General features: G+C 38.0%; 3 protein-coding genes across 3 annotated transcripts in view; 2 read left to right on the top strand and 1 right to left on the bottom strand.

The window, feature by feature from the left end:
* The window catches only part of LOC104791175 (RNA-dependent RNA polymerase 6), a 10625-nt gene extending 9384 nt beyond the window's left edge, over positions 1–1241 (top strand). Inside the window, exons 5-6 of the mRNA XM_019246751.1 lie at positions 252–936; positions 1073–1241. Coding sequence (XP_019102296.1) covers positions 252–896 — 645 coding nt within the window. The 3' untranslated portion in view covers positions 897–936; positions 1073–1241. The remainder of the gene's footprint in view (positions 1–251; positions 937–1072) is intronic.
* LOC104791176 (serine carboxypeptidase-like 7) lies at positions 1199–4198 on the bottom strand. The gene is made up of 14 exons (XM_010517002.1): positions 4024–4198; positions 3789–3934; positions 3324–3400; positions 3105–3227; positions 2904–3006; positions 2773–2810; positions 2580–2681; positions 2398–2484; positions 2223–2291; positions 2080–2151; positions 1877–1995; positions 1678–1791; positions 1535–1580; positions 1199–1452 (listed from the first exon to the last, which is right to left on the bottom strand). The coding sequence occupies exons 1-14, from the start codon at positions 4173–4175 to the stop codon at positions 1372–1374; spliced, it is 1329 nt and encodes a 442-aa protein (XP_010515304.1). The 5' UTR covers positions 4176–4198; the 3' UTR covers positions 1199–1371.
* The window catches only part of LOC104791174, a 4083-nt gene continuing 1886 nt past the window's right edge, over positions 12113–14309 (top strand). The window contains exons 1-2 of the mRNA XM_010517000.2: positions 12113–12459; positions 12690–14110. Of these exons, the coding sequence (XP_010515302.1) occupies positions 12192–12459; positions 12690–14110 (1689 nt within the window). The 5' untranslated portion in view covers positions 12113–12191. The remainder of the gene's footprint in view (positions 12460–12689; positions 14111–14309) is intronic.

The raw sequence follows: 14309 nt of genomic DNA, 5'->3' as shown, positions 1-14309 counted from the left end.
TAATTCTTTTGTTACAGGATATAATAGATTTCTTTGCAAGAAACATGGCAAATGAGCATTTGGGTACAATTTGCAATGCACACGTCGTTCATGCTGATAGAAGTGAGTATGGAGCCATGGACGAAGAATGTATGCTACTGGCAGAATTAGCTGCCACTGCAGTTGATTTCCCGAAGACAGGGAAAATTGTGTCAATGCCCTTCCACCTAAAACCAAAACTCTACCCAGATTTCATGGGGAAAGAAGACTACCAAACTTACAAGTCGAACAAAATCTTGGGTCGTCTTTACAGAAGGGTAAAACAAGTGTATGATGAAGATGCAGAAGCTTCTTCAGAAGAAATCCCAGACCCTAGTGACATCCCTTATGACACTGATCTTGAAATACCTGGATTCGCAGAGTTGATCCCCGAGGCATGGGGTCACAAATGTTCTTACGACGGGCAGCTCATTGGTCTTCTTGGGCAATATAAGGTCCAGAAAGAGGAAGAGATTGTGACGGGCCATATCTGGTCGATGCCGAAATACGCTAGTAAGAAACAAGGGGAATTGAAAGAAAGATTGAAGCATTCTTATAACTCCCTCAAAAAGGAGTTCAGAAAAGTATTCGAGGAAACAATCCCGGACCAGGAAAATCTCAGCGATGAGGAAAAAAACATCTTGTATGAGAAGAAGGCTTCAGCTTGGTATCATGTCACTTACCATCCCGAGTGGGTGAAGAAGTCTTTAGAGCTGCAAGATCCAGATGAGTCGTCTAGTCATGCGGTGATGCTGAGTTTTGCTTGGATTGCAGCTGATTACCTTGCAAGAATCAAAGTCCGGTCACGGGAAATGGAAAATATCGACTCAGCCAAGCCTGTTGATTCTTTGGCCAAGTTTCTTGCTCAACGTCTCTAAAAGGTAATGTTCGAAGCCGTAAGGCCACTCTGCCATGTATCTGTGGAAATTCACANTCCGGTCACGGGAAATGGGAAATATCGACTCAGCCAAGCCTGTTGATTCTTTGGCCAAGTTTCTTGCTCAACGTCTCTAAAAGGTAATGTTCGAAGCCGTAAGGCCACTCTGCCATGTATCTGTGGAAATTCACAGATACTCCAATATTTGTAAGCTAGTTTTGAATGTGCTATTCTGGAAACTTTGTGTGTGATGAATTCAGGATTTAAACAGCTCAACTGTTTGCCGTTGTTTGTGGTTATGTATTTTACTAAACTTTCGTTTCAATTTTATTACATGGGTTGATAATACTAGTTATCAATACATTATTATTAGTTTCTGAATATAGCAACTTTACATTCTATATAACATGAAGGCAGAGTTCTGCATTTTTCAAGAAATGTAGAATCGCTTTATGAATAGCAACTCTGGCTTCATGTTACAGAGGCTGTCCACTGATCCACCTTTGGAACATGATATAACTCTCCTCTGGTTTATACTCTGGTGTGTGTCCTCCTCCCTATAATCAAAGCCCACAAATCAATTAAGAAATATAATGTCTAAACATTGAGTAAATATTCAGTAGAGGGAAAAAGACTTGCTTTGATTGTAGCAAATGTCATCTTATTGGCATAAGTCCTCGTGTATCTACAACAAAGAAAACGCGAGTTTAATGAATGAGCTCAAACAAACAGTAGATTGAGTTCATCCTATAAATAAATAAATAAACGAATGGTAGCAATACCCCGCGATCTGATCGCCTATCATCCAAGGTCTCCAGTCATCAATGATAGAATAATTAAGAGACCTAATCCAAGCTTGCGTACCAAGGAAAGGCACCATCATGTCGTGGTCACCACTGTCCACCCAAAAAAAACCACAAAAAAAGTGTTGAACCCTGAAGCACTCTTTCAAAAGGAAGAGGTTATAATTAAAAATCTGACCTGAAGATTAGAGAAGGATAGCCATCGATGCTGTTATTCATATGGTACGGTACACTGCTTTTAATGTCATGAGTGTATGGTATCTCCCAATTACAACGCACCCACTCCCCTATACTCCCCTGCAATATCATAGATCCTCCTAAAGTGTTTGACACTTTGTTACCAATAACCTGAATATATTGACATTTTTTCATGTATAATACCTTATTGACATGAAGAGCGCTACGCACATTCTCGTCATTGGCCCAGTAGGTTGTTAACAAAGACCGATACGCCTGTAAACGCAACCTTGTTAAATACTTTTTTTTTTCTTAGTGGTTCAAAGAAGACAAGATGGATTACTTACATAGCAATCAAGAGATGTCTCTTCACAGTTTGGCGTTAGTATAAGTGGTTGGTTTATTCTGTCAATGCACTATAAATAACCACAAAATTCTGAATATTAAAGATGGGTTTACTAGGTAGACATAACATAACTACATCAATTAAATTTTCCAAAGAGTTTGTGAGTGTGTGTGTACCTTTTCATATTCTTCCACGAGTTTCAAGCATTCTGTGTTACGTGGATCAACATTTATATATTCTCCCTTGCATATTCTCTTCATTGACTGCAAGAAAAGAAGAGTTTTGAACTGATTGTAATCAACTTTCATTGTGGGGATGGATAAGAAACAAAAAAAAGCATGTCAGGTTTCATATATACCTCATAGAGTTCATCTGAGATCAGTGCCATTCCATGAGCATATGGGATACGATGGTTTTTATCCATTTCACTTTCTGTGGACGGGTTTCCAAGAACATAGCCCTGTTTTTGTCAGTGTACCAAGGACGACAGCTATCAATTTTTTAACGCTCCATAAAGTATATTATATAGTAGAAGCAAAATACAAAGGAACCTGAAGATTTATTGGAGGTTTGCAACATAAATAATTTCCTGCATCAAAGTGCATATACTTTGATAAAGAAACGAGCTAGATTCAAAGAAAAGGGCTTGGAGATTGATATGCAAAAATAAGATGGCTCATACCTTTTGAGACTTCTTGAACGATTGCCGGGATGACCATACCGGAATAAGAATCTCCACCGACATAGAAAGGGTTGGAGAGAAACTCTTGATGCTTACCTAGCCACTGCACAACTACCAAAAATTAAATTAATACTTCTAAAGGTTCTATGCATAAAGAAGATATGTTTCTCAAGAAATTAACAATTGTGTTAGTCTTTTGACCTTGTAAAGAAACTCATGGATCCTCTTGGCTTCTCCTGAATCACTGGGTTTATTAACAAGTTGAGTTCTTGAGTAGGAGAAGCCAGTTCCAACGGGCTGATCCAAATATATTATACTCGAAACCTGAGAAAAAAAAAGGATGCACAACTTCAACGACCAAAGCATTTTACCATTGGGTTTGAGATCGTAATATGAGTACGTACAAACAAATTGTACTACCTTAGTCCATGAATATGTTGTAGAGACCAAAGAAGGAAGGGTTCCATTGTAAACCTCACGCTTTACAGTCAAAGGCCCTGATTCAAACATGAGGATGAAGCTTAAAGGAAACCAATCTGAACTCTAGTACTTACTTGTGAGAAAAGATTGGACCACAAAATGGAACAGCTGATTTTGCTAATTAAGGCTTAATTAAGGTGTGTTTTGTGACTTTGTCTAATCTAAAAAGTAAAAACGTATGAAAGTTGGCATCTTTGGCGGTTTGAAAAAGTACACGAGATCCACTGTTGTCTACGTAAAACAAAACAGAGAGGATGTGGATGTGTGCTATTTACACGTCGTTTTGTCTGACTCTCTATGTGATCTTATCATTTCATATGGTTCTGTTTTAACACAAGTGTTTATTATACTGTATCAAAAAAGAATAAGATGAGTAGAAAGAATGATGGTTGAAGGTATAATAACCATTCTCATAAAGAAGACCAGAGATAGAAGAGCAGCCAGGTCCTCCACTTAACCAGAGAAGAAGAGGATCTTCTTCTGGATTCCTCTCGGATTTGATGAAATAATAAAACAGTTGCACTTCCTCTTCCTCACCGACACCAATATACCTTTTTTCATACACACACACTATTAGAGTAATCTCCAAACACTAAGATTTTATATTATTAATCACACGAGGAAAAAGAAAAGAACAAACCCGGTTTCGAGCTCAAAGGGAAGGAGACCATCAAAACCAGGAAGAGACTTAACGATAGAGGCAGAATCAGTAGGCTGACTGTAGAAAAAGATAAGGAGAGTAAGAAGAAGAAGACGAAGCAGAACAGAGGAGGAAACGTAGTCGTTAGCCATTCGTGTTTTTTTTATAATAATGCCCTGAAGGACAATTATTGAACCCTTTATAGTAGTAATCAAAACAACAAAATAACTAAAAGGCCCCTAACAGTAGAATTAAGAATTGTCTAAATTAAACACATTTTCTTATGAGGAAAAAAAAAAGATTGCGTACCGTGTATCACTTTTGTTCTTCTGATCAGTGGTCTCTCTTGGTTTCATAATCCGTACGTCTTCCGACTCTAGGACAACAGTATCAATTCTTAGTATAGAATGACTTTTGGTCGTTGTTAGTTATTGAGCTTTTTTAGGTGAAGATATTGATTTTGAAATAGAGACCGAAGAGGTTGTTGTTGTTTATATGGTGTCTGACAGTAGAGTCAAGAGTGTATATGAGGAAGTGACGTGTGAGAGTTGTGAGCTTGAAAACATATGGAGTATAGAGTATAGACAATCAAAATTGATGTAAGTGCCCCAACATCAACATGTAAGTGAAACTTTGACTTTTTACCAAACTTTTTTTTTACTAACTTACTGCAAGATAACATTTAGACTTCAACTGGTGTCCAAAATTTAGGAAAAGGATAAGTAGGAATATAACATTCCTCTGTATTCCACAATTTTTTTACCATTTGAAAGTAATATTTTTTCCTTTACATTCCTCTACATTCTTCAAAAAATAAGGAACAATAGAACAAAACTGTTCCTCCCCAAAATTGATGAGGAACAAAAAAAAGAACAAATAATAAAATTTGTTTTTTTTTTTATATTTTAAAATAAATAAAAATATGTTTATTAATAAAATTTCAATTTGTAATATAAAAAATTTCATATTTTCATAATGTATTGACATAACAAATATTTTTGATAGGAATTTTATGTTAAAATAATCTTCAGGCTCTATTTGAAAACTGTATGAATAGTAAAATAAATTTAATTTACTCTTAAAATTTTATTATATGTTTATATGTTGTAAAACACAGGATGTGTGGATTTCCATAACCGGCCCATACACGGTCCATACTCGGCCCATGTACGTCCTAGAGTTTACGGCCCATAGTCGAAGGCCCATCGACAACCTCCTTTGCACTTAGTCGGTTTAGTGTTTCTTAAAGTGTTAAAGGTTTGTCCTTCACTATATATATGTATGATTATCAAACACCTAAAGAATAATAAGATAAGAGAAAACCTCCTTCGATTTCTCTAGTTTACAACACATTATCATCACGAGTTTTTCCTAAAACTCCAACTGAGAAAAACCCGAAAAACCCTAAAACCGCCGCCGCTCAAAACCCTTGTTCGTCCAAGCTCGGCGATCGGTCTCTGTCCGTGATCCGTCCGAGTTCGTCCAAGTTCATCGTCGGCTACCGTTCATGACCAGATTCTCGTCTGCAACCAGTCTGAGTTCGTGGTCCGATTTTGTCCGGGGTGAGTTCTGTTCGGAGCAGCAGTTCGAGTTCGTGATCGGTTCTTCCTCCTACCTAGGCCGAGGTTCGTGATCGAGAGAAAAGTAAAACTAAGGTCTTTAGCTCCCGGTTCATATCCAGTCAACCTCCAAATGGTGGAAGGTAAACAATAATCAAACCCCCTTAAGAACATATGTATCAAATCTGAACTAAAACTTATAAGAATCCTAATATCTACAAGTAAACAATCAACAAACAAAACCCTAAGCATTATACCCTAAAACCCTAAAACTATAAAACTTTAAAATCGGTTGTTATGAGGTTTATGGCTGCTTAGATTGTTTGCAAATTAAACCGATTATGCAAAGATTAAAATCTGATTGTTATTGTTAATTGATTGCTAGAATTTAATTTCATGAAAACCTTAGAACTAGAAACCTAAAATCGAAAAATATTAATCTAATTGTTCTAAGTTTAAATCCGATTGTTCATGGTTGTTTGAAATTAAAACCCTAAAAATATAAATTAAAATCAGAATGATTATTTGTTTTGCATGAAAAATCAAAACATTAAATTAGGATAACCCCTAAATTATTTCTAGACATTACCCTAAAAATCCTAGAAAATATTTCCTAAAACTTTGTCCTAATCCTAATCTAGAAAAAGGAAAATTTAAGAAAAAGGAAAATTTAGGAAAAGGAAATCATTGCATGCTAGATTAAAATTGTTGTCTAGGATTGTTGTTTCATGCATATTGATCCACGAAAATTATGAGATAAAACAAGACATAAACCACAAAAATTTGAGTATAAATAAGCATGGCATAGTTCGGTCTTAAATACCGCATGGCCTTAAGTGATTGGTATGGTTCGGACTCAAATACCGCACGTCCTAAATTGTTGCATGGTTCTGTCTCAAATACCGCATGTTCTAAAATTGTTGCATGGTTCGGTCTTAAATACCGCATGCTAATAAACGGATGCATGTTCTGTTTTGTAGATGGCAAAGCTCAACAACCTCTCCTATGCTTCCCTTAATGTTTCTGGAGATAATTACTTGCAATGGGCATTGGACACAAAGATCAATCTGAAATCAAAGGATCTTTGCGAGTGCATGGAGGATGGTAATGACTATTCTGAAAAGAACAAGTACAAGGCAATAATGCATATTCGCCATCACCTTGATGAGAGTCTCAAAAACCAGTACCTCACTATTGAAGATCCTCTTGACCTTTGGACAACGTTGAAAAATAGATACGGACACGAAAAGACGGTGCTCCTACCAAAGGCTCAATTCGATTGGAAAAACTTAAGGATCCAGGACTTCAAATCCGTGGATGAGTATAACTCAGAGCTATTTAAGATAGTCTCAATCCTAAAGTTATGTGGTACCGAGGTGACTGAGGAGGACTTGCTAGAGAAGACATTCTCTACCTTTCACTCCAATAATGTACTGCTTCAACAACGATATCGTGAAAAGGGGTTTAAGACATTTGCAAGCCTCATCTCTTGTTTGTTGCTTGCTGAGCAGAACAATGAGCTATTGATGATGAACAGTGCTTTGAGACCTCCGGGTACAGCTCCATTACCGGAAGCTCACAAGGTTGATATGGCAAAGAAAAATCCCAAAGAGCCTAAGGAGCCGAAAGAGACTAAAGAGTCTAACTATGTCCAGAGGGACAAGTTCGGTCGTGGCCGTGGGAGAAGTGGACGTGGTGGTCATGGTCGTGGTAGTTACCAAGGACACAATTTTGGTTGTCAAGGCCGTGGAAACCCATTCGGCTTCGACCATGGTCGGGGTAGAGGCCGCGGTACATTTAAACCGCAACATAAGACCAAGTCCACTTGCCATAGATGTGGTATGGAAAACCACTGGATAAAAACATGCAGAACTCCTAAGCACCTTGTTGATCTCTATCAAGAGAATTTGAAAAAGGATCCAGAAGCTAACTTGATTCATCTCGATGGTGAAGGAGATTTCGACCATGAGAATGATGACCAATTGGATTATGAAACCTCTGATTGTTTAAGAGAGGATAATTAAAACTCAAATGTGGTCTTGATTTAATTTTGTCTTTTATGCTTTGCATTTGATTGGATTATTGTTTTGGATAATTATATATGGTTTAAATTCAATTATTTTATATAAAATTATTTGTTTATGTTTAAAACATAATTTTTGTCCATATTGAGAAATGGCTAAGGACAAGAACAATGCCAATATTAGCACAATAGCGGGCATAGCAAGATAATTGAAGGCTACGGCCAGGCACACATCTTGAACTAAGTGATGCCTTATATCCAACTAGCTCAAAAGGAGCTTATTATTACTGAAATCACCCAAGGACATAAGAAAGTCCTAGAGTCTATACCCGCACTAGCCACTGGTTTATACCATGCTAAAGATTAATATGATAGAAGCTAATTTGGCAATGAACAAGATGTTCAATGAACAATTCACTTTATGGCATGACCGGCTTGGCCATCCGAGTTCTAACATGATGCGTAAATTAATAATGAATTCAAATGGGCACACTCTTAAAGAGAGAAAAGTTATCCCTAAACATCTCACGTGTGTAGCATGTGCACAAGGGAAATTTATAATAAGGCCATCACCAGTGAAAGGCGTTAAAGAGACTTTAAATTTTCTGGAAATGATACAAGGAGATATATGTGGACCAATACATCCACCTTGTGGGACGTTTAGATATTTTATGGTCATGATAGATGCATCGACCAGATGGTCGCATGTTTGTTTATTGTCAACTAGAAACCTTGCGTTCGCTAGATTGCTGGCCCAGATTATACGTCTACGAGTCCATTTTCCAGATTTTCCACTAAAGAATATACGTCTAGACAATGCTGGTGAATTTACATCCCAAGCGTTTAATGAATATTGTATGTCCATGGGGGTGAGTGTGGAACATCCTGTGGCACATGTCCATACACAAAATGGATTAGCTGAATCCTTCATTAAACGTATTCAATTGATTGCTCGACCATTGCTTATGAGGTCGAAGCTTCCTGTGTCGGCTTGGGGACACGCAATATTACATGCAGCTGAATTAATACGCATAAGGCATCTAGTGAACATAAGTATTCACCATCTCAATTATTAACGGGTCATGAGCCAGACATATCCCATCTAAGAACATTCAGGTGTGCCGTTTATGTACCGATTGCTCCACCATAGAGAACTAAGATGGGACCTCAAAGGAGGATGGAAATATATGTTGGATATGATTCTCCCACCATTATTACGTATCTTGTGCCAACAACATGTGATTTATTTAAGGCCAGATACGCGAATTGTCAGTTTTCTGAATCCGAATTTCCTATGTTGGGTGGAGAGAATAACAAGTTGGTCAAAGAAATAACATGAAATCAAATATCCTTGAATTGGCAAGATCCTCGGACTCTAGCCTGTCATGCAGAGGTCCAAAAGATAATACATTTGAAAAGCTAGCTATACAATTGTCAGATTCCTTTGCTGACCCAAAGAGAGTAACTAAATCGTACATACCAGCTTGTAATGCACCAATAAGTATTGATGTTCAGAAGGAACACAATAAGCAAGTTGCTACAGAGTCTAAGACCCGTTTGAAACGAGGTAGACCATTAGGTTCCAAAGATAAGAACCCTCGGAATTCTAAGAAAGGTGCAAATCAAACCGAGGTTAAGGAAATGACAGACATGGACGCGGCAAATCCTAAGGTACCGAATGAGGTTTGGGACGCTGAACCTCAAGGTCCTGAAGGTATTGATAATAATGAGTTCTCAATTAATTATATCATGTCTGGGATACAATGGAACCGTAAGGATGTCGACATTGATGAAATATTTGCATATAAGGTAGCACTTGAGATAAATGAGGATCATGAACCCACATCCATTTTAGAGTGTACTCAAAGTAAAGAATGGTTAAAATGGAAAGACGCTATTGACGTGGAATTAAATTCATTAAAGAAAATGAATGTGTTTGGTCCGATCTTAAGGACACCATTCGATATAAAGCCAGTAGGACATAAGTGGGTCTTTGTAAAGAAGAAAAATGAGAATAATGAAATCGTGAGATATAAGGCACGACTTGTAGCACAAGGATTCTCTCAAAGACCAGGAATGGATTATGAGGAGACATACTCCCCTCTGATGGATGCAACAACTTTTAGATATTTACTAAGTCTTGTTATAAGAGAAAAACTCGATTTGCGGTTAATGGATGTTGTAACCGCATATCTATATGGTCCTGTGGATAATGAGATATATATGAGATTACCAGAGGGTATTGAGCTCAAAGATAAGAGCGGTTCTCGAGAACAATACTGCATAAGGCTAAACAAATCCCTTTATGGACTTAAACAAAGTGGACGCATGTGGTACAATAGACTAAGTGAGTACCTAGCCAAAGAGGGCTATAAGAATGATCCCATCAGTCCATGTATTTTTATAAAGAAGTTTGCAAACAAATGGTTTTGTAATAATAGCAGTATATGTGGATGATTCGAATATCCTAGGAACCTCTGGGGAAATCGCCCAAACATTCGAATATCTAAAGAAAGAATTCGAAATGAAAGACCTAGGCAAGACAAAATTCTGTTTGGGATTGCAGCTTGAGTACATAAATGATGGAATCCTTGTGCATCAAATGGCATATACTGAAAAGGCACTCAAGAGGTTTAATATGGACCAAGCTCACCCATTGACTAGCCCGATGGTTGTGAGGAGCCTTGATTTGGATAAAGATCCATTTGGTCCAAGGAAGGACGATGAAGAATTTCTCGGTCCGGAAGTGGCATACCTCAGTGCTATATGAGCGTTAATGTTCTTGGCTAGCCACACTAGACCAGACATATGTTTTGCCGTGAACCTCCTAGCTAGATTTAGCTCTTGTCCAACCCAAAGGCATTGGGACGGTATTAAACATGTATTACGTTACCTACAAGGAACGTTAGATTTGGGTTTATATTATACTAACCATAACAAAGAAGGTTTAGTTGGTTTTGCTGATGCAGGTTATCTATCGGATCCGCATAATGCTAGGTCTCAAACCGGCTATGTGTTTACACACGGTGGTACAACTATATCGTGGCGGTCTATCAAGCAAAACATTGAAGCCACATCATCTAATCATGCCGAAATCTTAGCAATGCATGAAGCCAGCCGTGAGTGTGTGTGGTTGAGGTCGATGACTCAACACATCCGATCAGAATGTGGCATGGCCGACGATAAGGAGCCTACGGTTATCTATGAAGACAATACGGCCTACATAGCACAGCTTAAGGAAGGTTATATCAAGGGAGATCGAACAAAGCATATTCTACCCAAGTTCTTCTTCACACATGAACTACAAAAGGCCGGAGAAGTTCAAGTAGTACAAGTTCCTTCTTGCGACAATTCAGCCGATCTCTTCACCAAGTCACTACCGACATCAACATTCAAGAAGCTCGCGCACCAGATTGGAATGCGGAGACTTAAGGACTTCTAGGGATGCTTGGAATAGGGGGAGTAATGCGTGCTGCACTCTTTTTCCTTCACTACAGTTTTGTCCCAATGGGTTTTCCTAGTAAGGTTTTAATGAGACAGCACCCCCAAGCACATTATAAAGATCCTTCCTAGCACTTGCACGGTTATGTCATCCAAGGGGGAGTGTTGTAAAACACAGGATGTGTGGATTTCCATAACCGGCCATACACGGTCCATACTCGGCCCATGTACGTCTTAGAGTTTACGGCCCATGGCCAAAGGCCCATCGGCAACCTCCTTTGCACTTAGTCGGTTTAGTGTTTCCTAAAGTGTTAAGGGTTTGTCCTTCAGTATATATATGTATGATTATCAAACACCTAAAGAATAATAAGATAAGAGAAAACCTCCTTCGATTTCTCTAGTTTACAATATAATATTAATTATTAATATTTAATATGATACATCTAAAATTTAATATACAAATTTTTTATTTTAAAACCAAATGTAAAATGTATTATATATACATTAAAATTAATATTAGTATTATCATTGAAATTTAATTTATTTAATATTTAATATATTTTAAAAACATTTTTATTGTTTGATTACCATTTACTATTTTGTTCCTTCTCGGCAGATTTTATTTTCATTCTTCAAAAAGTGTTTATTCCATTCCGCATTGTTCTTTTTATCATTTTCTTTTTGTTCTTCTAATGGTTACTAGTAGGAGCCATAGTAGATGTAAAATTTATAAAATGTAATTTCTTTTTAAGATTAGGATTATATCAAATGAATAATAAACTTTTTTTTTTTGTTGTCAATTGGAGTTTAATTAATCAGGCCAAACATAATACAAACGCCAAATAAACCAAAACTTTGATAGGAAACAAATAAAAAATTATCTAAATTGATAAGTTTTACTCATTCCGGAACTTATCTGCATTTTATCTGTGATTACAATTAATCAACTAAACTTTTGTGTGTTTTTTTTTTTCATCTGTTTAGAACAGATAATTTAGGGCTTTCCTTTAGATCATTAAAAGGCCCATTAAGAAGCTAATTCCGATAAACTTTGACATTCAATGAACAACACTTTTAGCTTTGCAGCTACACTTTTTTTTCCTTCACCAGTCTCTCTTCCTCGTTTTTTGTTTGGTGAGAAAACGATGGCCGATGGATTTGGCTATGGAGGTTCCTCTGGAGTACCGTACCCGTTCTGGCTCTCTTCTCCGTCTCCCCATCCTCCAGCTTCTGCGCCGCCGTTTCTAACAAGAACTCCGGTTAATGATTCCTATGATCCAACCCCAGAATTGTTTGATCCGATGATTTATCAACGATCGCCCGCTGATTGGTCTAATAACCCATCGTATCGTGATAATTCTCGCTCTCAGACTCCTTCTTCATCGTTTTACGCTGACACTAGTACTCGACCTGGTACGATTCGAAATCCCCTTTTTTTATGTTTAAACAAATTTGGGGGTTTAACTGTGGATTTGATGAGACTTCGTTTGGGTTTGATCTTGTGTTGATGCTCTCTTACGTATATATACTGATAGCTAAGTTCAATTTTAGAATCTTCACTCGTCATGTTTGGGATATGATAATGATCTTGTAGTGTACGGAATTGAATTGAATGGAGCATGAGTAGTTAAGTATTTTTGCAGGAAACTATGGTACCAGGGTTGAAGATTCTTCTTATAAAGACATGTTATCAGCGAGTGGATTTTACTCTTCTAGGGAATCAACATCTGATTTTGTGTCACATCCCACTGAGAGGCAACGTTTGAACTTGTTGCCTAGCTATAATAACTCAGCTACGTTAGCTCCTGTGTCTTCTTATGCAGATATGCTAATCCGAATTCCTCATCAGGAACCATTCTTTACTCCTATCACGTCTTCTGGTGTTTACCCCTCTAGTGATGAGAACCGTCCTGGATATTACTTTCCTGGCTCAGATAGAAGACCTGAAACTATGAATCTTGTCCCTGGTTTTCGTGTGGAGCCTAACAAGTTTGTTACAGATTCTAATTCGTCTTTGTCAATGTCGAATTTGAAAACACAAGCTGTCTTTGATGGAAGTCAGACCGGGATTCATTTAGGAGGTGGAAGATCGTTCCCGAGCAACAGTGATGTTTGTAGTCATGCGCCTGAGGATATTGTAGGAGCTCAGTCCAGCTTGCGTGGTTCTTCGATTGAACCGGTTAACTTTGATGTTTTGCTTGGATATGGTGAAGCTACTGGTCATGTCAAGCCTTTGCCCGATAATCTTGATATAGTTGGCTCGCAAGGATTGGGAAGTCCGCGATCTTCCCACACGCTACCATCTAATATCAATTCCTCGATGTCACTGGTTAAGGATAAAGTAGAAGGTAGTGGTGTCTCCTCTCTTTATCAGAGGCCTTATACTTTGGTTGCTGACAGTGAGAATGGTGTTTCTGAGAGCTCCTTGAAGAATGCTATTGAAGATTTAAATTGTGACGAGTCTCGATCTTGGAGCCACTTCGTGGTGTCTTCTGAGGGACCTTCAGCTCCCACGATGTTTTCTATGGGAAGTGAGTCACGTGGTGCAATGAAAGCGGATAGTGAGAATGCTCAATCAGCTGTCAACTATAAACCCCCTTTCGAATGTAGTACTAATCAACCTAGTGAAGCTGTTCCCGCCGACCAAAAGTCTTGTAGGCTCCAGGAACAAACGTTTGATATAATGAATAGAGATAAGAAGACGAGGTTGTTGACAGATCTAGGTCTCGATTTGAGTGGTAGATCTATTGCAGATGATGTCTCAACTGGCAGATCACCTGATAGACACTTATGCGATCGAGAAGATTTCCCATCTCCGACGTCTTCTCCAAGAGTTTCTTCCGTGGTTAATGCCATGCATAATCTGTCAGAAGTGCTTGTTTATGAATGCTTTAACAATGGAAGCTGGCTGAAGCTGGAGCAACTTGAGAACCTTGAGAAAGTAGTAGATAATCTCACTAAGTGCTTGAAGAAAATTACTGATAATAAGCCAACCGCAGGGGAAGCGTCACTTTCAAATCAAACTGTGCATGTTACCTGTCCCAACGTGGTTGACATTCCTGAGGTATGCTACAGTTTGACCCCGGCGTTTTGTGATTTATAGCGCAGCTAAAAGTTAAGAAAAAAACAATATGCATACTCTATGAAACAATAATGTATTTATGATCTAGAGCACCACTTGTGATAACTAGAATATTCACATGAGCGTAAAGTCTTCATTTGTGCCATGTTCCCGACCTATTTCGTTTTTCTTAAAATGAAAC

This window comes from Camelina sativa, chromosome 6 (assembly GCF_000633955.1).
Source record: "Camelina sativa cultivar DH55 chromosome 6, Cs, whole genome shotgun sequence".
Lineage (NCBI taxonomy): Eukaryota > Viridiplantae > Streptophyta > Magnoliopsida > Brassicales > Brassicaceae > Camelina > Camelina sativa.
This window is presented reverse-complemented; position numbering and strand designations above follow the sequence as displayed.